The sequence below is a fragment of the Hippichthys cyanospilos genome, chromosome 22 (assembly GCF_059441005.1).
Source record: "Hippichthys cyanospilos isolate Australia breed blue-spotted pipefish chromosome 22, RoL_Hcya_1.0, whole genome shotgun sequence".
Lineage (NCBI taxonomy): Eukaryota > Metazoa > Chordata > Actinopteri > Syngnathiformes > Syngnathidae > Hippichthys > Hippichthys cyanospilos.
The window spans coordinates 6,722,501-6,750,294 of record NC_142390.1 but is presented as its reverse complement, the minus strand read 5'-3'; the positions used below and the strand labels follow the sequence as shown (position 1 = coordinate 6,750,294).

At 41.0% G+C, this 27,794-nt stretch overlaps 2 protein-coding genes across 5 annotated transcripts in view; both read left to right on the top strand.

Moving 5' to 3' along the window:
* ptpn12 (protein tyrosine phosphatase non-receptor type 12) overlaps positions 1 to 13,284 on the top strand; it is a 48,049-nt gene extending 34,765 nt beyond the window's left edge. For 3 of the 4 annotated variants that reach the window (XM_088406052.1, XM_088406053.1, XM_088406050.1), the window contains 8 exons: positions 239 to 337; positions 4,233 to 4,318; positions 6,420 to 6,609; positions 7,632 to 8,517; positions 10,930 to 11,001; positions 11,276 to 11,329; positions 11,452 to 11,539; positions 13,114 to 13,284. In XM_088406052.1, coding sequence (XP_088262178.1) covers positions 239 to 337; positions 4,233 to 4,318; positions 6,420 to 6,609; positions 7,632 to 8,517; positions 10,930 to 11,001; positions 11,276 to 11,329; positions 11,452 to 11,539; positions 13,114 to 13,123 — 1,485 coding nt within the window. In that variant the 3' untranslated portion in view covers positions 13,124 to 13,284. The remainder of the gene's footprint in view (positions 1 to 238; positions 338 to 4,232; positions 4,319 to 6,419; positions 6,610 to 7,631; positions 8,518 to 10,929; positions 11,002 to 11,275; positions 11,330 to 11,451; positions 11,540 to 13,113) is intronic. The other variant, XM_088406049.1, reaches the window with a different exon arrangement.
* Positions 13,285 to 17,646: 4,362 nt separating this feature from the next.
* The window catches only part of LOC148405681 (uncharacterized), a 21,462-nt gene continuing 11,314 nt past the window's right edge, over positions 17,647 to 27,794 (top strand). Inside the window, exons 1-4 of the mRNA XM_088406048.1 lie at positions 17,647 to 18,153; positions 22,728 to 22,826; positions 25,190 to 25,674; positions 25,735 to 25,893. Of these exons, the coding sequence (XP_088262174.1) occupies positions 17,652 to 18,153; positions 22,728 to 22,826; positions 25,190 to 25,674; positions 25,735 to 25,893 (1,245 nt within the window). The 5' untranslated portion in view covers positions 17,647 to 17,651. The remainder of the gene's footprint in view (positions 18,154 to 22,727; positions 22,827 to 25,189; positions 25,675 to 25,734; positions 25,894 to 27,794) is intronic.

Here is a 27,794-nt window from a genome sequence, read left to right as displayed (position 1 = left end):
GAGGTTAGCGTGCTTTTCAGGCTGCATGTTTCATTGCCTTACAAATGAATGCCAAAATGTTTGCGTTGGCCTATTGATTTGCCGCCGCTTTTTTTTTTCCCTCCTTTTCCCATCATCTCGTTAACACCTTCCATTTGCCCTTTTTTTTTTTATGACAGTTTTTCCTCCTCCCGGGCTTCGTCTCTTCTTCACCCTGCTGTCTTTCTCATCATTTCTTTTTTTTTTCTCCTTCCACCAGGAGCAGTACGAGTTAGTCCACAGAGCAATCGCGCAGCTCTTCCAGAAACAACTGCAGCTACTCGAGAGCCCCACAAACGTGCAGATACATGATGTCATGGTAGGACACACACATCGGCAACAGTCTTTGAACGTTGCTGAGTAACACAATGGAAGCGGGGAGAAAACACAAATAATTAGTCACACGGGAGGCAGGGTGTCAGAATTGGCCTCCAGAAAACTCTCCGAGAGCTGTGACCTAAAAGAGCGTGAAAGTGGTGCCTCGGAGGACTCTCGTTTAAAAGGACTCTTTGCTCTGGTGTCGTTATTTACTCCTCGCCGTCCTCGCGCAACCGCTAACAAGCCCGCCGTCCCCCGGTTAGTCCTCTTCCTTCCCGTGTCCCGCGAGTGCAACCAAGGAGAAAAGTTTGCAGACGTAACATGTTGGCAAACTTCATCTCAAACTTGTTAAGTCCCTCAACATCTCATGCAAGGCCATATTATTTGCGTTGTCTAATCCAGTGCTTTTGCATTCACGCACCCAATCACACCTAAGGACAATTAAATATGTCATAACACAATTTAGTAAAAACTTTCTTCATGTTCCAATTAATTTGCTCTTAAATTATAAGGAGAAATTGCTCTGTTCCTGTCACGGCATTAAGAAAGCTTGAAATTTGATAGCCTCATACCTGCAGGGTTTCTCCTTGTTTGAGAACCACGGTTTAAATAAGGGGTGTCCAAACTTTTTTGACGGGGGGGCCACAAACAGAAAAATAGTTGAGAAGTCCCACGTTAGATCAAGTGTTTTTGTGAAAGTGTCATGTTAAAAAAAAACATTTTAAAAGGCTTTACAAGAACACGGGAAGGAATCACGATAATATAGCAATACGTTTCTTCATGTTCCAATTAATTTGCTCTTAATTTATAAGGAGAAATTGCTCTGTTCCTGTCACGGCATTAAGAAAGCTTGAAATTTGATAGCCTCATACCTGCAGGGTTTCTCCTTGTTAATATCTCACATTCCCCCATTTGAGAACCACGGTTTAAATAGGGGGTGTCCAAACTTTTTTGACGGGGGGGCCACAAACAGAAAAATAGTTGAGAAGTCCCACGTTAGATCAAGTGTTTTTGTGAAAGTGTCATGTTAAAAAAAAAAAACTTTTAAAAGGCTTTACAAGAACACGGGAAGGAATCACTATAATATAGCAATACGTTTCTTCATGTTCCAATTAATTTGCTCTTAATTTATAAGGAGAAATTGCTCTGTTCCTGTCACGGCATTAAGAAAGCTTGAAATTTGATAGCCTCATACCTGCAGGGTAATATCTCACGTTCCCCCATTTGAGAACCACAGTTTAAATAAGGGGTGTCCAAACTTTTTTGACGGGGGGGCCACAAACAGAAAAATAGTTGAGAAGTCCCACGTTAGATCAAGTGTTTTTGTGAAAGTGTCATGTTAAAAAAAACATTTTAAAAGGCTTTACAAGAACACGGGAAGGAATCACGATAATATAGCGATACGTTTCTTCATGTTCCAATTAATTTGCTCTTAATTTATAAGGAGAAATTGCTCTGTTCCTGTCACGGCATTAAGAAAGCTTGAAATTTGATAGCCTCATACCTGCAGGGTTTCTCCTTGTTAATATCTCACGTTCCCCCATTTGAGAACCACGGTTTAAATAGGGGGTGTCCAAATTTTTTTGATGGGGGGGCCACAAACAGAAAAATAGTTGAGAAGTCCCACGTTAGATCAAGTGTTTTTGTGAAAGTGTCATGTTAAAAAAAAGTTTTAAAAGGCTTTACAAGAACACGGGAAGGAATCACTATAATATAGCAATACGTTTCTTCATGTTCCAATTAATTTGCTCTTAATTTATAAGGAGAAATTGCTCTGTTCCTGTCACGGCATTAAGATAGCTTGAAATTTGATAGCCTCATACCTGCAGGGTAATATCTCACGTTCCCCCATTTGAGAACCACGGTTTAAATAGGGGGTGTCCAAACTTTTTTGACGGGGGGGCCCACAAACAGAAAAATAGTTGAGAAGTCCCACGTTAGAGCAAGAGTTTTTGTGAAAGTGTCATGTTAAAAAAAGTTTTAAAAGGCCTTACAAGAACACGGGAAGGAATCACTTTAATATAGCAATACGTTTCTTCATGTTCCAATTAATTTGCTCTTAATTTATAAGGAGAAATTGCTCTGTTCCTGTCACGGCAATAAGAAAGCTTGAAATTTGATAGCCTCATACCTGCAGGGTAATATCTCACGTTCCCCCATTTGAGAACCACGGTTTAAATAGGGGGTGTCCAAATTTTTTTGATGGGGGGGCCACAAACAGAAAAATAGTTGAGAAGTCCCACGTTAGATCAAGTGTTTTTGTGAAAGTGTCATGTTAAAAAAAAACAGTTTTAAAAGGCATTACAAGAACACGGGAAGGAATCACTATAATATAGCAATACGTTTCTTCATGTTCCAGTTAATTTGCTCTTAATTTATAAGGAGAAATTGCTCTGTTCCTGTCACGGCATTAAGAAAGCTTGAAATTTGATAGCCTCATACCTGCAGGGTAATATCTCACGTTCCCCCATTTAAGAACCACGGTTTAAATAGGGGGTGTCCAAACTTTTTTGAAGGGGGGGCCCCACAAACTGAAAAATAGTTGAGAAGTCCCACGTTAGATCAAGTGTTTTTGTGAAAGTGTCATGTTAAAAAAAACAGTTTTAAAAGGCTTTACAAGAACACGGGAAGGAATCACTATAATATAGCAATACGTTTCTTCATGCTTCACTTAATCTGCTCTTAATTTGAAAAAAAATAAAATAAAAACACAGCCTCACTTACCCTCTAAAATACCTTTACATACCCCCTGGCGTACTTGGATCCCCCCATTTAAGAAGCGCTAGTCTAATCTGTGATAGAGACAGTAACGGTATGAGAAAGCAAGCAAGAAGCCGAGCCAAACCCAAACACGCACTTGTGGAGAGACTTCCTGCTCAGGCAACGCTGATGATCGCTGTGACATCCGCCGGCTTCCTGCTCCATAATGCACTTAGGCCCCAGAATAGATTTTCATCTGGAGTGTTTTACAGCAGACACACCAGCACAGAAACCACATTCAAGAGGAATTTTCAAACATGGAATGGATTTGTTATTAATTAATTAATTAATTAATTAATTGGACTTGCTGCAGCGCTGACCGCCTTATTTTCTTGGCCATAACTGCTTGTCCAAACATTATCATGGGCCTCACTGACTCATGCCATAAGCGGCTGAGTCATGTCTACGCAGCCATTGTTTAGGGTCCCAAACACCCACAGAGGTGTAGTGTGTATTAGTTTGCACATCCTACGCTATTTGTTTCTTGCTTTTCACACAGGTATTTCGACAGATTTTCGACTTGCTCACTTGGCCCGACAATGCGTCATTGTCTGACGTGAGCCACCTTGTTCAGCGTTTCATTTTGGCCAAAAATAATCTGCCAATATTTGCTAATGATTTTAACTTTTTGCCTAAACATTTTCATCATTTGTATATAAGTGTCACTGGTATCATTTTTTCACCTTGTACCCTTAAAGGCACAGAAGTTGCAAGATTTTTGGCAAAACAACGACATCTTCAGGCCTTATGCGTAACTGCAACTTTAACGGAACGGTCGTCTGTATTTAGGCTTCTTTTACCTTTCAAGTAGGGCCGGGTGATGTGGCCAAAAAAATAAAATGTAGATTTTCTTAATCGTTCTGGATCAGCATAAAATAAAAATCAAGGGACAGTCTGTTAATTTTGCCATTTTTACCAGTTAAAAGTTAGTCCTTTATCTGTAGTAAATTTGATCAATTATTTTTCATTACAACTAATAGCTTGAATGCTCAGGCCTCATATGACCAAGTATGAATCACCTGTTGGTCATGTGACGTTCATAACGATTAATAATGTATTGATTTATTTTTTCCTACTAACAATCAGGTTCCATGTCAGGTCCTATTCTAAATAATGTGTGATGGATTTGCACACAGGAGGAAAGCAGTCCAGACAAAGCGGGCCAGCAATCAGATGATGAACGATGGGACACACCTCCTCCAAAGCCACCCCGTATCCGCAGGTAAGACACCCTTTTCTGTCCTATACCCTGTTTTCACTTGCAAAGATGTGACCCAAGTCCCACAATAAAGCTCTTATTGATACGAATCAAAACACCCCATTTTTGTGACGGGAAAAAATACTCTTAACCTTTCAAATTGAGAGCAAATTAACTGGAGCTGGAAGCGACTGTGTGCACTCCCTCCTATCTTGTTTATTTTTTCAAGTCTTTATTTTGCAGTTTTGTTTTTGGGTCTCAGCCGATCATTTTCAATTCAATGCATCACTAGTCTATATTGTTTTCAGGGGAGGGGAGAATGAGAAAATGGTTTGCACTGAAGGAGTTAAAAAGCCCGGACTTATGCATCCCATCAGCGTAGCCCGGCGCGTCCCTCAAAAGCGAGCGATCGCCTGCTGAGCAGGAGTTGCTCGTCTTGGCTTTCCCCTCCCCTCTCCATTTTAATTTTGCTGGATGGGCCCAGCAGGAGTTGTGCTCCACTTACTCCAAGTCAGATCATCTCCAGATTCTCGTTCACTTTTATCATCCACGCGTGGAAATCGCAGCCCCGCCCATGATTAACGCACATAAATACCGTACAGTATAGACAGTCTTTTATGACCGCCATAAGGGAAAATGAAGTCGTTAATATAAAAAGACAACTGCACATTGAAATTATGTGGCTCTCTGCGCGCAAAAATAAACATGCTCATCGTTTCTGTCTGACCAAGATGGTTGACGGGAACGCAAACATTTTTCAAAGCGCTTCGGGATCGCCGCGCCAAGCAAAACACACGAGCGTGCAGCCAAAAAAAGACAAGTAGAACACTGCCAACATATATGGGAATATATAGCCGTTTCCCACAAATTCATCCCTCAGCTTCCTACTCTTTCTCGGGTGCGTTTTTTAAGCCTCCTAAGAGTATCCAAGAGGCTATTTTTACCAGCGTAGACCTCAATCTGCCCAGTCACACACCCGGCGTCTGTTTAAAGCTTAACGTCAAGGTCAGTCATCGCGAGTCGGCGCACGCTTCAGTCAGACACACCCCAAAAAGTCCAATCCGCCGCATGTTTCGCCGGCGAGTCTCTCCAAGCACCCCAAGAAAGCGCTAAAGGCTTTTTTGAATTGATTTGAAGCCCTCATTTGCATACATAGCACATCGACCCAATCCTTTTACGTGCCGCTGACTTTTAGATATTCGCACTTTTGTTTTCCCGTGTCGTATTTGTGTTCCTTCCTTTCAGCCCCTTAGCGGATCATAAAACTTTCATCTTATCTTAGAAGGACAAAGGTCTTGAATAAACTCTCGCTTTTTAATAATTCATATCCCCATGGAAACAAGCCGCCCCGGTGGCGGGAATCATCCGCGTTAGAGTGTAATTTGTCTTTTATTTGCTCGGTTAATATTCGAGTTGTTTGGACAGAAAATTCCCAATGAAGACGTTTTTGGAAAAGATTGTTTATCGGAAGGAAGAAAAATGCCCCGTCAGTGACCAAGTCATGACTGCAGTGCTGGAGCAGGACACTAAATTAAGACTGCGTGCGATCTGATCTCCTTGCCGAGGAGAGTCATTATTCCCCCTTAATCAAGTCAAAAGGCATTTGAGAATCATTCCGAGAAGTCCCCGCGTCCGCTAGGACTTTCCTAATCTCGTTGCTTCAAGAAATCATGCAATCACAAATACATTTGAAGAAAATAAGCGACATTTCCATCGGGGCAAAGAAAGTTGATGTTTATGGCACGGAACTTGCTTTTTAACCTTCTGTTCGTGTGGCCGACTTGATGGCAACCTCAATTTCCTCCAAGCGGCCAATCTACTCGCTGCAGTCAAAACGGCTGCCGCTTCATTCGTCGGCGTGCTCAGGAATAGAAAATCGCATTTTGACGGGGCTCACCGGGGCAATTTGGATCGCTGCAAGAGAAACGTATGCTGGAAAATAGAAAAACTGCCGACACAGAGATGTGATCAACTTTTCTGTGGATTTTTAATGTTTTTTTTTTTCCCCTTTTTACATCATTTCACTTTACATAGGAAAAAAATGACCTTGACACAATTAATGATGCCTTTAGGAGTGAAGATGAAGATATTTTTTTAGCGAGGGACAATTGTCGGTTGTTTTTAGTACCCAGGTGGAAGGCGACGTGAAAGAGGAGATACTGCAGCCTCCCGAGCCTCATCCCGTGCCCCCCATACTGACCCCGTCGCCCCCGTCGGCTTTCCCCACCGTTACCAACGTCCGCCAGGACAATGACCGTTACCACCCTAAGCCTGTCATACACGTCCTGGCCACTGCGCAGCAGAACATCACTCAGGTGAATGAATGAGCTCTTACATTTTTGGAAGCCTACAATATTTTGACACAACTTACCATTATGCTGAATGTTGTTGTTGGAATTAGAGTTGCAATGATTTGTCTTATTAATCAAGAACTCATCTGTAATTATTTTGATTGCTTGATATGTAAAAATTGTACAAATAAAACGACCTAAAAAGGTCACACCAGCGCCATGTCAAGGCAAACAAATAAGCAGCATTCACATTGTCAACTGCTACTATTAATATGCTGAATTTAAAGGTTTTAGAATGTTTGATTCTTTACATGATGTACTTTGAATTCCATGATTACTATGCACGAATGTAATTCAAAGACCTTTTTGATGCTTTTTTTAAAAAAAAATATAATTTAATATCATCCATCAAAGGATTCAGGAGCATTTTAGGGGGCTCGAAATAGATTAGACTATTTAGAGCAGGGGTGTCGAACTCATATTTATCGGGGGCCGCATTGTAATTATAATTTTTGTCAGAGGGCCGGTATAATTGTTATAAAATCAATTTTCCAATTTAAAATCAATTTTAGATGTGTTTGTCACTGCTCAAAAGAGATACTGGGAACAAAAAATGCTTGTTATTTTTACCCCCAAATTTTTAAATGTTGAGGACAACTTGCAAATTTAATATTTTAACCAGAAATTTGAAGTTTGCCCAGGATCTCGCGGGCCACATAAATTGATGTGGCGGGCCGGATCTGGCCCCCGGGCCTTGGGTTTGACACCTATGGATTAGACTATTTAGAGGCTCTACTTAAGAAATTAATTCATTCCGGAAGTCATTTTGTAAGGTGAATTTTTCTTAAGTAGGGGTGTGAAGAGCTAAATAAAAAGCTTGTTTATCTCTGTACATCCCGGATTTTTTTTCTTACATACGTTATATTTTGCAGAACAAATATCAACATGAATTGAACAATCAATCAGTCTAATCGAATATTAGTCATTTTTTTAGTTGCCCGAGGTTGTTTCTGGTCATTTAAGCGCCTTTGCTTTTTTCTTTCTAGAATGAAGTCACAGAAAAGGAGACAAGTCTGTCAGAAACAAGTCCCAAAATACAGAGTAGTCCATCAGATCCCAAAGACCAAAGTCCGCAGATGTCCAATCTGGATCTGAACGAGAACTACAACAACAAACAATCGGCGGCGGCGGCAAAGTCGGAATCGGGCCAAAGCTTGACGTCTTCCTTGCCCGCAGACGGCGGCGGCGCGCCTCGCATCGAGAGGAAGCTCAGCATCGAGATCAAAAAGGTGCCTTTGCAGGAAGGACCCCGAAGCTTCGACACGTCGTCCTCCGTGGCGGCGGCGGCGGCCGGCGGCTCGGCCGGCGGCGGGAACGCGCTCCAGAGATGCCACGCCTTCAAGGCCCGCTCCGGACAGTCCCTGCTGACGTCCAGCTCCTCGCTGTCCGAGGACTCTGGCACGGAGGGCGGAGCGGTCGCGTGCGGGGACGGCGGCGCCGTCCTGGCCAGGCCCAACCACCTCCCTGTGAAGAGCGACGGGGCCGACGGGGCGGAGCCCAAGGCCGGCCACGCCGCTTGGACGCAACCCTGCGCCAGCCCCGACAAGCCTTTCCCCAAGACCTCCTCGTCTTCGTCCTCGTCGGACCGCGCGGCCCCGTCCTCCTCGTCTTCCTCCCACCTGTCCTCCTCGTCCTCGTCCTCGTCCTCCACCCCGGTTCGGACCGCGTTGAGCTTCACCAACCCGCTGCACTCGGACAACTCGGACCAAGAGGGCGACGGGGAGATGTCGGCGGGCGGGGACGCGTATCGCACCAGCGTTTCCACGGCGACCGTCGCGTCCCTTCACTTCGGGGACCACCAGCTGGTGCGGAAGGTATCGCCCATGTCCATCGCGGGGCAGAGCTCCTCCACGCCCGTCGCAGCCGCAGCAAGTACGACAATCACCTTTAGGCTCCAACTTTGTGTCTGCTTTTTGGCAAACTTGGGCGTTTGGGCCTTTTCGCACTGCACTTAGCAACACGCGGCGTGCCGTCAACAAATCCATCCAGCGGCAGATTGCCGGAGCATTCCATTCAGTTGTGATCATGAAAAGTGGTATTTTCTTTCAAAAAAAAAAAAAAAGATTAAAAAGTCAAGATAAACAAAATGAAATAGGGCTGAACAGTTTTGTAAAATGTAGTTTCAGTCCCCCCATATTGCCTTTTTTAATCTATAATGATAAACCATGAAATTTAGTACACGTATGTATCTGCTTTATAGGTTAATTTTCTGCCATAATCAAGGCAAACGAACCATGAATGATTACGATTTGTTCGAAAATACGAACAAATCAAAACATAAAAATAATTAAAACAGTCAAGATTTTGAAATGAATTACATTTCCATTTTAAGACAACAGTGCCACCTAGGGGAGCACAAAATACATCCCAATTTCTCATGAGGCTTCATTTACTAACACCACACAAAAAATAATTAATCTGCTTCCATGACAGTTAAACTGCTTGAACAAATACTTGATAATCAAAATAGTTGTTTTGAAATATTTATTTTAAAATCGATTTTACTGGCCCAAAAATAATAAGACAATAATGTGATTATTCATGATTGACTCTGATTGATGATTATGCAAGTTTTTTTTTTTGCTGAAACCGAAGTTCTTGTTGTGAATTTAGGAATTAATGCTTGATTAATTCTTGTTACCCAAAGTGGCTTTGACGTGGGTAAATCTCACAAAGTGCCCTCATCATCCTCACACACTCGCTGAGTCAATGAGAACCAAACTGGACACGCACACATACGCAAAAGAAAGCGCTGCTTCGCTGACAGTCCTGGAAAATTGGATTTTTGACGTCTGTAGCCGTCTGTGGCAGTCAATGAGTTGATTAACATTGTTGGTGTGCCACGGTTATAAATGCTGGTCATTGAAGGCATGTTGGATGACGGATCAATATTGCATGTTGCATTTTTGTGGGTTGGCGGTGGCGTGATGCCATGAAATGATGAGACTACCAGAGTGTGTCAGGCTTGGACACACTCGGGATTGCTTATGACACGTAGTTTTTTGTTTGTTTTTTTTTTTTAATAGATATATTCATTTTTTGCGGCGATATTTGACATAAAAAAAAGGCTGAAAAACCAAAAGGCGATGTTCATTTTTCACCCGACGCTCGATAAAAAATTTTGATTTTTGAAGCATGAAATACAAAATGAAACTGAAGTAAAATTATTCTTATTTTAGTTTAAGGGCGTTGAACCATCGGGGAATTTTTACAGTAGAGCTGCACGATTACGGCCAAAATAACAATTATTTTGGTCAATATTGAAATCACGATTATTAATCATGATTGTTCATAATGTTTGTCTATTTCGTGCCCTTTTTTTAAAATATATAAACAAGGCTTCAAGGCTTGATCCTTACAAATTATAAACTAAAATAAATAAAATAATAATTAATGGCAAAACTTACTTGCTCAGTGCAAACCAATGGAAAAAAATAAGCCTACTTAGAACCAAGACATTATTTATTTTTAAGCAAATTTTAATCAATTAGCAGTCAAAATTTATTGACATTTATTTATTCCGATATTTTGCCAATCGGGTTTTTCAAAATAGGTCTCAATTGACAGCTAGCAGGGTATATATTAGAAATCAGGTGAGAAACTAGACACCATTTCATAAAGGTAAGAAAAATTAGGCTTTTGTCATTCATACAAACGTGGGAAACATTGCCCCCTTGTGGTAAGATGACAAAGTGCTTGATTTAACAATCAAAAAACGTGCTTGACTATTTAAATGTTAATTAATCGTGGCAGTCAATTTAAATTCGATTCATTGTGCAGCCCTAATTTACGAGTAAATTTAAATAAATGCTGTCAAGGTGAACATTTTCAAGTACACAACTTTTTCAAGTAAACGCTTTATTTGATATAAGGGAAAAAGTGAATAATCTGCAAAATGTATTTGGACGAGTGCTTAAATGGGTCGGGACCCTCTTTTAAATAATGCCGAAAACCCTCAAAGTGCATGATGTCCATCTATCGTCAATTGCGAAAAAATAGTTGGGAGACTTTTTGAAGTCAGGTGACCTACATCGTGCTCTCCGAGCAGTCCCGAAGCGATCCCCAGGGTGTTGTTTTCTGCTTGCCATAACTGGTTGCTGCGGTTCTGCTTTTTGGACGGGTGGCGCTCTGCTAATCTCCGCTTTGCCAAGCACAGGCTGGTAGCTGCTTGCCCCCCCCGCCCCCCCCCCAATACTGATTGCACCTCAAAACGCCAATCAGTCCTTCCAGATTCACTTTTTTTTTAAGTTGCTTCTTATTTGACCTCTGACCCTTTTAACCCAGACAGCTGGGACAGTGACGACTCCCCTCCCCCCCTCCCAGAGAGGACCCCCGAGTCCTTCATACTGGCCACAGGTGCGTTTGCCTCAATTTGTGGGGGGCGCTCACCCAGAGGCTTCTTGGATGATGGCGGGAACTGTTAAGCAAAAAAAAAAATGGGTTTGCAATACAGTCAGTCGTACAACAGAGGGCGCTCTTGCTCTGTGCACAAAGGACTATTGCACAGATAGTTCTTTTTATTTGTTTTTAAAGGACATTGAATGGCAGTCGTTTGGTCATCGCAAATGAATGAAATATTTTTTTGAGGGCCTATTAAGGGTTTTAAAATGCCTATTTTCCCCCCCGTCAGACCCTCTGGACGTAAAGACGCCCGCCTCGGCTGAGTGGAGCGGTTCACACAAAGGTCAGTCGTGAACTGAACAACACGTTTATTGGAAAATGCTGCACTAGGATTCCGAGCAAATGTTTTGTGATTTCCTATCATTAGCACACAAAGGTTTAGTGTGGTTCTTTACTTTGGTGCAGATTTGGCTGAGTGTGTTAAGAAGACCGCTCCAGCTGATAATCAGTCTTCTGGCACTTCCGCCGCCAATAGCAAGGCAGACCTCAGTGGGTAGGTGTCATGCACTTTTGAAATATATTTTTAAATTATATATATATATATATATATGCGTGTGTGTGTATATGTATGTATGTATATATGTATGTGTGTGTGTATATATATATATATATATATATATATATATATATATATATATATATATATATATATATATATATATATATATATATATATATATATATATATATATACAGTGGTACCTCGGTACTCGACCGCCTCGGTGCTCGACCAAATCGGTGCTTTCGGTTCTCGACTAGCCGAGCCGAGCCAAGCCGAACGCGCTCCTCGGCCCTTCTCGGCCAGCGGGTAAGCGCCAGTTCAACTCAGACCGCCAGCGGAGTAAGACGTTTGTTGGAGTATTTCTTCCCGGATTTAAACTTTTCCGTGTTGCTCTAGCCCTTAATAATGGGTCCAAAGAAAGACAGTGATAAGGGGAAGGCAAAGAGGAAAACAATGAGGACCACTATTGAACCGAAGAAGGAAATGATAGCAAAATATGAACGCGGTGTACCTCGCGTCGCAGTTAGCTAGCGTCATCATGGAAGGAGTAACTCCCTCCCGTCCTCTCCACATCCATTCCTGTATGCCATCAACCACTCTCCAAAACGTAAGTAAATTATACAAAATGGTTTATAATGCTTTATTTATCTTTATCTTTATCTTTATCTTTATCATGTACTGCTTGTGCACATTTACTTGTGCACACATACTTTCCATTATTTCTTATGGGAAAATTGGTTTCGGTGTTCGAACAAATCGGTGCTCGACCACCACCTTAGAACGGATTATGGTCGAGTACCGAGGTACCACTGTATATACACATATACATATTTTTATATTATATTATATATATATATAATATAATATAATATAATATAAAAGTATGTATATGTGTATATATATATATATATATATATATATATATATATATATATATATATACACATATACATATTTTTATATTATATTATATATATATATATATATATATATATATATATATATATAATATAAAAATATGTATATGTGTATATATATATATATATATATATATATATACACATATACATATTTTTATATTATTTATATATATATATATATATATATATATATAATATAAAAATATGTATATGTGTATATTTATATATATATATATATATATATATACTGTATTTTTCTAATTATAAGCCACGACTTTTTACTCCTGTTTTGAGCCCTGCGGCTTATAGTCCAGCGCGCCTTATCTGTGTGTTTTTTTTTTTTTTTTTTTTTTTTTTTTGCTAGCCACCAGTAAACAAAAGTGTGTATCTGTTGGAGGTGTCAATTTATGGAATAACTATGAAATAGAACTGAAAATATGTGAATCGATGGCTGTCCTCAAAAAGAGTTAAAACAATGTATTATTAAAACTAATATATATATATATATATTGTATATGAATATAGGCTAAAAAGTTACTTTAAATTGGAATTTACATTCCTACAGGTTTTCAAAACGATTCAGCCCAATTTTAGAGACTTGTTCCTCCTCAATTTGTTTGAAGTTTGTGCCCGCTCTGTGTCCAGCGTTCGATAACCTCCGCGTCCCACCTCGAGGCCCTCAACAGCGCCCCCTGAAGTGGACACGCCAGAGCGCCCTGTCCACAGCAACGTCCTCCCTCGGGAGACGGACCAAGATCTCACCCGGGTGGTCGGAAAGTCAGCTTCTGCGATGCCACCCTGCCAGCAGCCCCTCTCCTTCATCCTCATCATCCTCTTCACTTCCCGCGGCGTTATCCTCTTCAGCTTGCTGACGGCGGATGTTCCGAGATGCTGACGCGGGACCCCTCTGCTCAATTCCCCGGTTAGTTTGAAGTTTTCATTTCTCCAACGTGAGAGCAAAGAAGGGCCTGAGCCGAGGACCCTTTTTGACCAAATGGAAGTCCTTCTATGATTGAAGGTGAGCAACAATCTTCAAAGCGAACTGGGATAATCTTCGTTTCCCGTGATGCAATCTCTCCCCTTCACTTTGCCCTCACTTTCTGCGTGCTGGTGCTACATGACGGAGGATGAGCAAAGAAGCAGAAAGATGGGAGAGGACCTTCTTTCATGGTTTGCGTGGGAACATGTTAGCTGCAGTACTTGGTGGTCCTACTCTTGTTTTTCACCACAGTCCCAAAGTGATGCGGTTTGGTCCTAAGGTGTTGTTACCTGGCTCGGAGGATTTGACAAAAAAAAAAAAAAAATCCATCATGTGGTACAGTTCCAAATGTCTAAGTCGGCTTTTTTTCAATGGTGCACTGTGAGTTTTTTTTTTTTTTTATCTATTGGGTACCCACGAACCGGCGCAAGGCATTTTTGGAAAGGAAAAAAAACACGTTTTAAAACGAATGCTGTGCTTATTAAACTTTGGAATCGCGTTTGTAGCGTTATCTCTGGATTTATTTTATTCCTCATCGGTTTTATTTCTGGATTGTCTTGCATTGCATCTCGAATAACAATGAGCACCTGTTTAAGACTTAACAAAATAAAGACATACGAGATATTACAAAGGAGTCACAATATAGCAGCAAATAGTTTCATGTTACAATTAATTTGCTCTTAAATTATTGATGATTTTCAGGAAAATTTGGTCTTTTCGAAGGCTACGCGTGATTGTCAGGTCTCAGCAAATTTAACTTAATGCTGCGGCGAGAACAGTCGATGTTTTCAAATTAAGAGCGAATTAATTGGAACATGAATCAAGTCATTGGAAAAGTTGTTACAGGGACTCCTTTTCATAATGTTTTAAGCCTTAAGTTGAGGTTTTATACAGGCGTACGCATTCATCATTGACACCATTTTTTAGCCAGAACTAAAACAAAATGGTGATTGTTTTTTTTTTCCGACAAAAATGCTTTGTGCTGCTTCAGGGAGCTGACATTAACCGTTTTCAAATCACCATATTTTCTGCACTATAAGGCACACCTTCAATGAATGGCCTATTTTAAAACAGTTTTCACATATAGGGCGCACTGCATTATAAGGCGCACAGAATAGAAGCTACAGTAATGGCTTGGTTTGCGTTATGCATCCAGTAAGGGAATGTCAACAAATAAATCAGATGTCATTCAAATTTTATTAATAGGCAATCAGAAATTAAGATAATTTGTGGAATGTAATTGCAAGCAAATATCTTAAAAACTATTGCTGTTGATTTATAAAAAAAAACAAAAACGTTCTGAATTTGAAAAAATCGTGCTTTCTTTTTAAAAACTCCCATTTTTTTGCTTCTTGTCCCTATACGAATTGCTTCCAAATTAGCATATACTGTAAAGCACATTAAAATGTAAAATCCGGTGTCATAAAAATGTTATTTGTAAAAAAAAAAAAAAAAAATGCATTTATAGATGAAATGCAGAGGTAAATAAGGCTCAGCTTTTTGAGAAACGAAGCTTTTAGGTGTCCCTTATAGTGCGGAAATTGCGGTGCTGGACTTTTTGCCGATAAACGATGTTGCAGTCACTTCATTATTAAGCTTTGCTTATATCCAATTTATATTTATGTCTCAATTGGAACGATAATGCAGTTATTAAGAATAGAGGGATTACTTTGTGAAGCGGCAACCAATCAGATCATGCGATGGTTCAAAGCAATCTCTTAAGCCTAATCGCCGCAATGGTTATTTCAAGCTGTCAAGAAGGACCAAACGACTCCGCTTGAAGACTCAGGTTCTGGGTGCTGGGACCAGCAGCCGGTCTTAGTCTGTCTCTCAGAGAAGACAAGTCCACCACAGTCGTCCTCAGCTTTTTGTCCCTCCTCGTTCGTTTTGGGCTCTTGCTTCATTTTTCATCGCTGTCCCTTTTTTTTCGGTTCTTCCTTCTCCGCCCTGGGGGAGGCCATCAGGTGAACGAGCACGCGGGTTTATGGGAGCGAGCTCTTGTCAAAAAAAAAAAAAAAACACTGCCTGGTGTGTCACACATGCCATACTCATGCCAGACTTGACGTCGGAACGTCCAACGGATCTCAAATCGGACCCATGAGGACTCACCTTGTTTTCGCTCAGCTTCTGTTTCGATATAAGTATATACATCGTTTTATGGTTTTTGTTTTTTTGTAAAGATCAAAAAGTGTATCGGTCTCTGGACCTTATTTTATTTCAGATTTTCCTTGAAACAGAAGATGTAAGAAAGTCTGTGCGACCCTACACAAAAGTGTAAATTATTTTTTTTTTGCTGCCCATTTGTTTTTATTTCGATTTGGGTAATATTTCAGGGTTGTATTTTTTAATTATATACATACAAAAAACGATTTTCAAAAAAGTCTTGGTGGCCCTTTTCATATGGTAGCCGCAAACGGGCTTTGAATAAGAATGTAATAATGTCAATTACTTTTTTTTTTTAAATGTTATTTTTGTATGCACGGTTGTTTATCACTTTGTTCGATCACCCGCACAATTCCCACCATCCCGCTGTCTTTTTGTGTATCTGTTCATAGCTGCCTAATTTTATTTATCCTTTCTTAGTCGACAAACGGTATGCACACTGTCCTCGATCTCAGAACGAGCCCACCTGTGCCTTGACGGGACCGCCTTGCCCCCATCGCCGCCCACCTATCATCTGTAGCACGTTAATATTTGCTGCTGAAGCTCTTTTTTTCTTTGTTTACACCCCCCTGCAACTCACCATGTTGTCTCCCTCAAAACCACAAACACAGAGAAAATGTAAGTTGCAGAAATCAATCAGTAAAATGAACATTATATAAAAAAAAAAGTTGTCTGTGCTTATTTCTGTTGAAATATTCACATGAAATCAATCACTGTTTTCGGCAGGAAGCTTACAAGTTAACGAGTCAACTCACCCCCCAAAAAAACGAGTTAACACGTCAATGGCATTGAATGAATCATGGGCTCCGAAACAGAAATAGCAAAGTTAAATGGCATAACTCCAGTAAAGCACTTTTGAGTGTATTTGGATGACTTCCATTTGTTCAGCTCATGTAAACTGATAATGTCACCACTTGCTGGAAATATGTGTGTGCGTCTGCATGTCTCCACCACCTGCACACACACGCTATTAATGTGCTCTAATTAATCACTGTGTGTTGCTGTCTTGCTACGCTTGACAATGCCGTTTGTTGACACGACGTAGCAGATGCAAATGCTGCAGCTTGTATCATGTTAGTGTACTTAAGTTTTTTATACAAAGGTTAACAAGCCTCTTAAAAGTGCCTGTTGGAAAGCAAAGTTGTTTTCTAAGAAATGGCTCTGCTCATTTTGTATATAATGCATTAATGCACTGTCAACTTTGACCTCATCGGAACTGCGGTCCGTAGCTCCATTTATACTGCCATGATGCTCATTTCCTTGTTGCGCCGTTATTCGTCTCACTTCCCAGTTTGGCTGCCTCCTCCTGATATCATAGCCAGTCTTGAAGCCAGTAAGTCAAAATACAGCGTACCCTCATTTATCACGGGGTTACTTTCCCTAAAATACCCACAGTAACCCAAATTCGCGAAATAGAGATTTCACTTTTTCTGTTTTTTTTTTTTATTAAAAATGATTCATAAAATCGATGTTTTTTTTTCCAATTTGGAGTAAATTATACAAAAAATAGCAAGCTGTAGACGCTTCCAAAAGTAGCAAGCTGTCATACATTTTGGCACAACACTGCCCTCTGCTGTCGACTGTGCGTTTCACAATACATCGTGAACGTAACGTGACATTTAAAAACAAAACTATTTCCTCTTTTAATAGAAAAGCCTTCTCATGGGAGCAAATATTCACCTAATGCTGCAGAGTTTATGATGGCTACACCGTACTACTGATTCTGAATGTCCAGGGCAAATTAGATCAACCCAGCAACGCATTCAGGCCGAAATCTGATTGGATGAAACATCTCCCGCACAGGAAGCAATACAACCAAGGAAACAAGAAGGCAAATAACGGTTTGTAATACATTAATGCATTTTATTGGAAAAATAACTCGATTTCAGATCCTGCCGACTGTTACGCGTGCATCGTTTTTATCCGAACTGTAAAGCGGCTCCTCTGGGCCTGTCAATCAAAACGAATCAAGCCCCGCCCACCGCCTGCCCGCACGTCTCGCTCCAGTCGAGCGAGCTAGTAGAGCGAGAGAAGCCTCAAGATGGCTGCCTCCCCGAGCTCCGTCCGCCTCAACAGCGGAGCCGCGGCGCCCCCCGAAAACCGCCCGCAGTCTTCCCGAGACTTGAGCGCGCCGCCGCCCAAGAAGCTCCGAGTGGAGGAGAGGAGCGTCAAACCAAAGAAAGTCGTCCGGGACGGAGGGCTGCCAGGAGGCGATTGTAGCGGGAAGACGCCGACGAAGCAGCCGAGTCTCGCGGCGGGTTTGTGGAACCTCAACCCGGCGGCTTTGGTCCACGCAATCGGCGGAAACCAAGCAGCAGCCGCCGCCGCCGGCCACAAAATATTGAAGCAGAGCGATTTCTTGCTCCACAAGGCGCCTTCTTCCTCGGCTAAAAGCAAGAAGCCGAGCAAGGACAAACAGCGGGAGAAAAGAGACGTGAAAAAGAAACTATTCGTGACGCCCGCTAATAGCAACGACACGGGCGCATTGGAGCACATTTCTCCGGCGAAAAGACAAAACGGAGATGTCCCGTTGCCGCAAAAAGGTAGGCCACGCTGTCTTTTACTACAACATTCACTTTATGAAGTTGAGTTCAAAAGCATTTTCCAAAGTGGGACATTTGGACACTTTCTCCAAACAACATGTGCCGTCCCCTCCCTCCCCCTTGACGAGTGTGTGCACTAGCCTGCCTTCTAATTCGTCTGGACAGTCCCGTTTTCGGACGCTTACGAACTATCCGGGTCGGAACACAAGGGGGTGTTTACGCCACCGAGCACCCCCTCCCTCCCCAATCCAGCCACCCGTCCACCCTCCCTCCCCCCCGGCTTAGTCGACGCTTCCACTGGGCGAATGGCTGCCAGCTCTCGCTCATCCGCGGTGGTCACGTAGCTAACATGCTTCACCATTGTACCCGAAAAACAAAACAAAAACAAAGCAGGTGTCTCTCGAATCACTTTGTTGAACACCTAAAACGTGTTTAGCGTCGAATTGTTGGTTGATCGTCGGCGGTGGATGTCAAAACACGATGACAGGCGCCCGCCATTATGGAGCAAGTGTTGTTTTGGTGGAGCACCACGCCCCCCTCCGCTCCATTCATGCCTTACTTTGGACGCAATAATGCTTTCATAATCTCATCGTGAAGTGTCATGAAGCTTCATTCAACGAATAGCTTTGAATCTCACAAATTATACGAGTGATATAAATATGCACTTCAAATATGTTCATGTTTAGTGTTGTTCACTACTCTTGGGTTACTCAAAGTTTGACGGGGAGGGGGGGGGGGGGGGGGGTTATTGTGCTCCAGCTTGTCTTTTTTTTTAAATTCAAAATAAATAAATTTAAAAAAAGATTATCCAAAAAGGGACCAAACCAATGCTAGATCAGTTATTCATACCCAGCGCATTGTGCGTAGTTCCCATTCTATTGTATTCCTTTTTAATCCACAGGTTAAACAATATGGACACGATCACTATTTTTACTAGTGATGTAGAAAAAGAAGCGTCATGAACCACTTGTATCTTTTACTCCTGTAGATGGTGCTTTTGGTTAAACAATAAAAGCTAATGCAATGGAAATGTATTAAAGGGACAATGTGTAAGATATAGACCGTTTTTCATGACGGGCAGCAGGAGGTGCTGCATTTACCATTGTCCGTAGCTAATGAAAAACAGTCTAAATCTTACACATTGTCACTTTAACTTTCCACAACACTGCAAGCATTTACACTGAAGCATTTACTGTAGAAAAGTCACACATGCGTCGTCATTCATTCCTCATAAATCCATAGCAAAGCCTTGTGTCCTTAAATGTGTATGATAAAATTTGTTGTTGAAGTAATTATGTGGACTTCAAATATAAAATGTAAAATTGTGACACAATCTATCTTCTGGAGTTGATAAAACACAGATACAGCTACAAAGTAACTTTGAAGTTTATTAAATCAAACATGGAGGGCGCAAAACTCTGTTTTAACTCATTCAGTACCATGGATGAGAATCTCATCTTTTAAAATTGTAATAAGAAGAATAAATAATAAAATTCTGGTCAAATATGTTTTTTTATGGAGAGGAGCTGACACCCTTGACTAATGCTTACCTATTATAAGTCAATTGAGCGCTGTAGTGATAACTGTGACCATTAGATGGCAGTGTTTCAGCACTTATAACAGCTATTATCTACATGCAATTCAAAGTCATTGAAATGTGAGGGAAAATGCTAAAAATTCTGGCCCTTTAGAGGTTTCCTTTTCCAATGTTTGGCACTGAAAGAGGTAAAATGTATTTTTTTTCCCTTCCAAAAATGTTTTGCGTAGGTTAAGCAGTAAAAAAAAATCAAAAGAAATCATTCCAGACTAGTTTGGTGTTTATTCATGCGAGTGTTGAGATTTTTTTGGCAAAAACTTAAAATTTGAATATTTACCAACCAAAGCAGCTAGCGAGCTAAAACCAAAACAGGCATCTTCCTTAGGCATATGAGTCTCCATTAGCTGCTGCATAAAACAAAAAATACAAAGTCGTTCCCTAAACACATCCCTGTTATTTTTTCATATAAATACAACAAAATTTGAAATGGGTATAAAATCCTCAGATTTTACACTAGATGCACAAAAAATACAGACGTCTATGATGTTGTCTATAAGGTATATGTCAATTGTTTGCACGCCTTATTGTACACGAAATTACAATAATCAGCAAACATTTCGCCAATCTTGAATTTTGGCTGATGTTTGTTGGGTGATAATTGGTCAGGCCCTAATCGGTACTCTCAATGATGGCAATCCACAGCTGTATAAAACGCAACATAACGGTATCAACCAGAAAATTTAGCAATAAGTTGTTTCTTCTTCCAATTAATTTGTTCTTATTTAAAATTGAGGAAAAAATGGCTTTAAGTTAGATTCGCTGTTCCCTACGGAAACCCTGTAAAACACAGGTGTCAAACTCAGGGCCCGGGGGCCACATCCGGTCCGCCACATCATATGATGATTCAACTCCAAATTTCTGGCTAAAATACCAAACTTGCAAGTTTTCTTCAACTTTTAAAAAAAAACAACAACCATTTTTTGTTCCCGATCTTTCTTTTGAACGTCTTTTACTGACCCCTGATTTCAAAACTAGCTTAGCGTTTGCTGAACTTCAAAATGTATTTGACGGAAACCATAACTACAATGTGGCCCAGGATAAAAATGAGTTTGACACCCCCTGCAGTGTAAAACATCTCTGAAATGCATTCCCGTACTCCCTTTTAAGATCCACTGTTGCAAATGAGAAGCAAAATTGCAATTGAGTCCACCTCAGGCGTCCCTTTAGTTTCGAAAACCTGCTCCACACGCCCCACCGTTGACCCGCCCCATATCTATTACCGTGCAAGGCAAGGTTGTTTTTTTTTTTGTCGCCAAACCTGCTCCTCCTTAAAGAAAATACACATCGAAGCTGTCAGCGACGTGACAACATCTGCCTGCTCGTTTGCGACCTTTACGACGCCTCGGGGCCGCAGGAGTGGAGGCGAATGTTAGGTATGTCCTGGAATGTCCGTCACGTTAATCTGTCCACTGAGCTCCATAAGCCTTCCTTTGTAGGCGCTTTACAGCCTAGCTAAATTGATGTTTTCAAGCCTACCTATAGAGCAAACTTCCCACATCTTCCTTCCCAACCGCTAGATATAAAAATAATGTAAAACGGCATTTTTTTAAGATCGAAAGGAGCGTCATGTTGTTATTAAAAAATATATATATATATTCTCCCATTGCCCCTTTAAGCTTCCTTTTTAAGCCTCCCCTCCGCCTTCCTGGAAGCATTTTCCACTTTGATGGCGCGAGCGGCGCCTGCAACCCCGCCGTGCTCGCTTTCACACTCCCCACGTTCACACTCTCAATGAGGAGTCTGAGGAGGGGGGGAGCTTTTTTCTATTCTTTTTTTCCAGAGAAGGTAGACACAAGTGGATTTCAAAGGATACTTTGGAGTGGCAAAAGAAATGCGAGGAAAATGCTGCTGGAATAAAATGAGTAGATGTTGCAGCGACTATAGACGTCAAAAGTCCATTTTAAATGGGCAGCATCATAAGTCAAAAATTTTCATCATGTTTGGTCAAACGTGTCTATTTATTCCCCTTTTTTGAAACAAGCAGTATATAAACAAGCCTTCAAGGCTTGATACCTACAAATAATAATAATACACTAAAATGAATAAAGTATGATAATTAATGGCAAAAACTTGGCACACAGGGAAACACAGCTAACTTGGTGAGTGCAAACAAATGAAATTAGAAGCCTACTTAGAACCAAGCACATTATTTACTTTTAAGCATATTTTAATCAATTAGCAGTCAATTAGCGGTCATTTCGCACCAAATGTATTCCTATTTTCGGGGAATATTCTAAATAGGTCTCAATTGAAAGCTAGCACTGTATATATTAGGAATCCGTTGAGAAACTCAATACCATTTCACACAGGTAAATAATATATTAGGGCGAGAAAAGCTAAGGCTTTCGTCACGCAAACGTGAGAAACATTGCCCCCTGGTGGTAGGGTGACAAATTGCTTGATTTGATTTGTAATCAAAAAAAGAGCTTGACTTTTTAAATGTTAATATCGCCGAGGTTCAACTTAATTAATCGTGGCAGCCAATATCGTGATCGCGATTAAAATTCGATTAATTTTGCAGCCTTAGCTGTCTTAGTTTTTGTATTGTAGGTTAACTTATTTACTACAATGGGCCACTGTATTTCCTCCTGGGACCCAGCGTCATGATTGGACGATGTCCAATGCTGCGTCCACTTTGTCTCAGCAAGTCATTTATGGTTGATCACCAGAAAGGCCAGGGTGTCCTCTACTGAGCACACTAGGACTTAATCGGGTTGTTCCAATGATTCAAAAGTTACAGACCGAAAAACAATGTCCACAAAATGGACACAAATGAAACGTTTGACCTCAGAAGTATAATTAAAAAAAAAAAAAATCTAACTGGGCTGGCCATGAATGAGTTAATAAGCCGCTATCATAGGAAACATGAAGTGCTATGCATCACAGCACTTCTGTCTTTAATCTTGTGTGCAAGGATATACAGTATTACACAACGAGTAAGATGACAAAAAACTGAAGGTCTCCTCTGTCCCCGCAGATCTCCTCAGCAAGGCGAAGGATCGGGAAGAGAAGAAGAAGCACAAAGTGATGAACGACATCAAGCGGGAGAATGGAGAGGTCAAGCAGCCCATTAAAGGTAGAGACCATTTTTTTTTATTACTTAGCACCCAAAATAGTTAACCAATAGAAACAAACAGGGACGTTTAAATGTCTTTTACATGTTCATAGCCGATGGCTGCGCATAAAATGAACCTTAGATCATTTTGTCCTTACGGAGTACACTTAATGGGGGGGGGGCTTGCACACACACACACGCGCACACACACACACACACTGGAGGATTTGATGCATCTGGCAGGTGTTTCTTTTTCCAAGTACTCAAATGTTCAGAACGGAAAGACATCTTATCAGTTGAAGTTTACAGCTGATGCGGGCATGTCAGGCAGTTAGGCGGCCGCAGGAAACGGCCAAAGGAAATCAATAAGCGGCAAGCGGCTACTTTACGAGCGCTTGGGCTATTTGTTAGCGCGTTATTGCGTGGGAACCTGTCCTCAAGTCAGAACACACTGCCGCTCTTTGATGTCATCTTGCAGCCACACTTTAGGACTATAGTGAAATTTCGACACCCCATTTTGCCTTTACGATTTCGTATTATTTCGCCTGCTCATCTCCCCGTGGTTTTATTTCATCAAACAAAAGTAGAGCTGAAACGAATGATTGTTTTAGGAAACGCTTAATCTGTCGATTACCGTATTATAAGGCGCACCTGATTAGAAGGCGCACCTTGAACGAATGGCCTATATACAAAAAAAAAAAGTACATAAGGCGTACCGGATCATAAGACACATGGAATCAAAGCTACAGTGGTGGTGGTGATGGCTGCATTTGCATTCTGTTATGTATCCACTAGATCATAGGTGTGGAACTCCAGTCCTCGAGGGCCGGCATCCTGCATGTTTTCCAGTTTTCTTTCCCCAACACACCTGATTCAAATGATTAGCTCATTAGCAGGCTCTGCAAGAGCTTTAAAATGATCCCAATCATTTGAATCAGGTGTTTTTGAGGGAAAGGGTTTGAAAACATGTAGGATACCGGCCCTCGAGGACTGGAGTTCGACACCTGTGCACTAGATGGTGCTTTGGTCAAGGGAATGTCAACTCAATGATCAGCGAAGGCAGCAGTTTATGCGGCCAGCACATATGATTGATATATAAGGCGCACTGGATTATAAGGCGCACTGCCAACGTTTAAAAAAAAAAGTATCTTTCTCGATCTTGTGAGGCTTGTTGATACTTTGAATCATGAAAGTGTGTGAGGAGAACTTGTAGGGGGGGGAGGGGTGTTTGGATTAGTGGGTTGTGTGCAAATACTCGCTCTGTTGCTCTCTTTATTGTTCACTCACAGGCACATTTGCGCACACACATACACATTGTATTACAGTCTGGGCTTAGCCTGTCTCATTCCCGCGTTATGCGCCGTCCAAAAACGTGCCCGGGTTACAAACGAGACAGTGCAAGATGTTATCCGGCGCTTGGAATTGTGCTGATGCAGCAGCGCGTTTTTCCCGGCTCGCTTCTTGTCTTTTTCCCACCTGTCCACTTTGGCTGAACGATTGCGTTCGTATCCGTCGACTGGCCGCATAAATAAACGCATAGAGTATTTGTCCTTATAACTGCGAGAAATTCGTGTCAGTGTTTCGGTCACAGTTATTTTTTCTAAAGTAAAAGCAAACGTTTGGAAATGTTTGTTTTGATGAAACGCGAAGTGAAATCAGACAATTTGGACAATTTTCAGCTTCAACAATAGCTCTGAGCGATTGCTCCATTATTAAAATGGTTGTTGGTTTGATTGATAAGAGAAGATGGACAGTTTTAAATGAAGGTTGCTCTTGAAATGATTGATGAATTACTGTATGTTTTTTTTTTTATTACACTTTGAGCTACTTAGTTATTTTTTTCAGTTTTAGACTAAGCTGTAACCTGTTTAAAACGCTGTAACAATAATTAACGGTAGGTTAAAGTTGATTTATATTTCTTTTTTCTTTTGTTAATGTTAAAAAGGATACAGGATTAGTGTAAACTTGGTGTATGCCATTTTATTGATGATAATCTTATTTATAATCAGTGCGTCGCGTAGGGGGGGCACGAAAAGTTTTCTCTTTCCTCGAGGAAAGGCACTGCTGTACACTCTGTTATCAAAAAAGCTATTGATTAATTTGATAATCGATGAGTTGTTGATTAAGCATTTGCAGCCCTAAAAATGAATTCCAAACGTGCATGTAAATTTCTGATATAAAAAGTCTGCCAACAAATAACAAAATCTTATTTTAAATTCACAACCTTTGCAAAATGGAAAAAAGTCCATTGCAATGTTAACTGCAATACGATTATTTGGTCAACCCTAATACCAGCATTTTTTTTTCTGTCCATTCTAACGTAAAATAAATAAATAAATAGATAAATAAATAAAATAAAATAAATAATGTCTCTCCCTTTCCAGAAGGAGGCGTCAAAACCAAGATGGACGCGACGCTGCAAATCAAAAAAGTCAAAAAGAAAAAGAAGAAGAAACACAAAGAGGGCGAGAAGCACAAGCGCGTCAAGATGTACCACCGCTCGTGCCAAACGGTTTGCGCCGGCCTTCTCCTCCTCCCCTCACCGCCGTCTCACCCGGCCAAGTCCGGCCAGGACGGCGCCGAGTCTCCTTTCAAAGCGCCGTTTCCCGTCCTCAACTCGTCTTTTGTCAACTCGGTGTTGCGCAAGAGCCCGCAAGCTTCCCCCAACAAGCCGCTCCCGGCGCGCTACGGGCATCCAGGCCTTTCGGGCCTGGAGTTCGCCCCGTACATCCACGTGGAGACTCAGCCCAACGGCGGGGCGCTGGTGGCCCACGCCTACGCCTCGCAGCTGGCCTCGCTCTCCCCGGCCCAGAGGCAGAAGTTCGCCCACGAGTTTGTCACCCTGGCTTTCAGCGAGGACTCCTCGCAGGTACCCCTCGGTCGCTTTCGCTTTTTATCATGAATTCCTGATTTGACTCCTGCGTCCTAGGCTGCGCATTACGTCATGGGCATCGTCCACGGAGAAGCGTCCTACCTGCCCGACTTCTTGGACTACTTCTCGACCAAGTTCTCATCAGCGCCGGTCAAAATGGAGATCCTGGGAAAGAAGGACATCGAAACCACCACCATGGCTCATTTCTACTCTCAGGTTAGGGTGTCATCCATACGCAGTCGCTGTCATGAAACTGATTGAAACTACTGAAAGCTGACATTTAAGGATTTTGATCATTTCACGTGAAGCAAAGGCTCCAAACGATAACCATATATTCCGCACGATAAGGCGCACCGGATTATAAGGCGCATCCTCAATTAATGACATATTTTCGAACCTTTTCCATATATAAGGCGCACTGGATTATAAGGCGCACCCTCAATTAATGACTTATTTTAAAACATTTTCAATCACAATATAGTAATAGTCAGTCATAATTATAACTCAATAACACTAAACTCTCAATAGCATTATAACTCAATGTCATTATGAGCAACCTTGTTCAACTGTAAACACACAAAAGAAACAGGTAAAGCTAACTTTATCACTTCATTCCCCATCTACCGATCCCAATCTCAATATTGATCCATATATAAGGCGCACCTGAATATAAGGCACACCATCACCTTTTTTAAAAAAAAAATTAAGGCTTTTAGGTGCGCCTTATAGTGCGGAAAATACTGTACTTAAGTTTCCATTGTGTACTTAAGCATCTGGAATTCAAAGTCTGGACTCTTAAAAGAATGTGAAAATACATCCATGGCATTGAAGAAGTTAATTGATTTAAGTAATTATGGTAAAAACTTAATACATACTAAAAAAAAAAATTGTTTGAGGTGAAGCACTAAACTAATTGATTATTCAAAGCACACAAGTATTAGGCACTCAATTACTTTAGGTAATCGATTACTTAAGGCTGACATTTAAGGATTTTGATCATTTCAAGTGAAGCAAAGGCTTCAAACGATGACAATATATTCCGCACGATAAGGCGCACCCTCAATTAATGACATATTTTCAAACTTTTCCATATATAAGGCGCACTGCATTATAAGGCGCAACAGTAGAAACAGTCAAACTTTATTAGTAGATTACAAACCAGCTTTCTGACAATTCCATTCACCCCCAAAATGAATAAACAACTATCTTATGTTTTATTTTAATAGTACTTCCGTGACAGTTTATCTTTTAACAGGAAGGTATAACATGTAGTGCAACATTTATATCAGGGAACTTTTCCTCCAGTGCAATCACAATATAGTAATACTCAAAGTAATAACAATAATAATGCAAATAATAACTCTAAACAGCATAATAACTCAATGTCAATATGAGCAACCTTGTTCAACTGTAAACACACAAAAGAAACAGGTAAAGCTTACTTGATCACTTCATTCCCCATCTACCAATCCCAATCTCAATATTGATTCATATAAAAGCCGCACCTGATTATAAGGCGCACCATCAGCTTTTAAAAAAAAAAAAAAAGGCTTTTAGATGCTCTTTATAGTGCGGAAAATATGGAACTCAATGATTAAACTAGCACTCATTTCATTTTGGCTTGGTTACTTGCCCATCCCTGGCTGAAAGTTTGAAGATATGGACAGTAAGATTAAAGTAGGTCTTGAAACGATTATTTTACACTGAGTAGCATTTAGTCCCTTTAGTGTAAATTCATTCAGAGAAAAAAAAACATTGCACACATACAGACCCCGACAAGATGGAATTGTAGAAATATCGCTATTATTTTGCAAAAACTGAGTTGGGGGGGCGTGTTTAAGATGTCAATTAGCATTTCTGCCGTAAGAGCTAGCACTCTCCATTTCTCCACCAGCCCTTCTGGCTGCACTAATGACCGCTCAGCCCATCTGCTTCCATCCGGGTCGCTCAAATGTACAAATGGCAGCGACAAAAACAAAAAAAAAATCCTACACAACTGCTCTTGTTATAGTGTGTGTTTTATTGTACTCTTAATCAGTAGCGATGCAAGTCCTGGACGTTTGCGGCTCATTTAGAGCTGCCTCTCTCGTTTGTCTGTCCACTAATGAAAAGCTTTG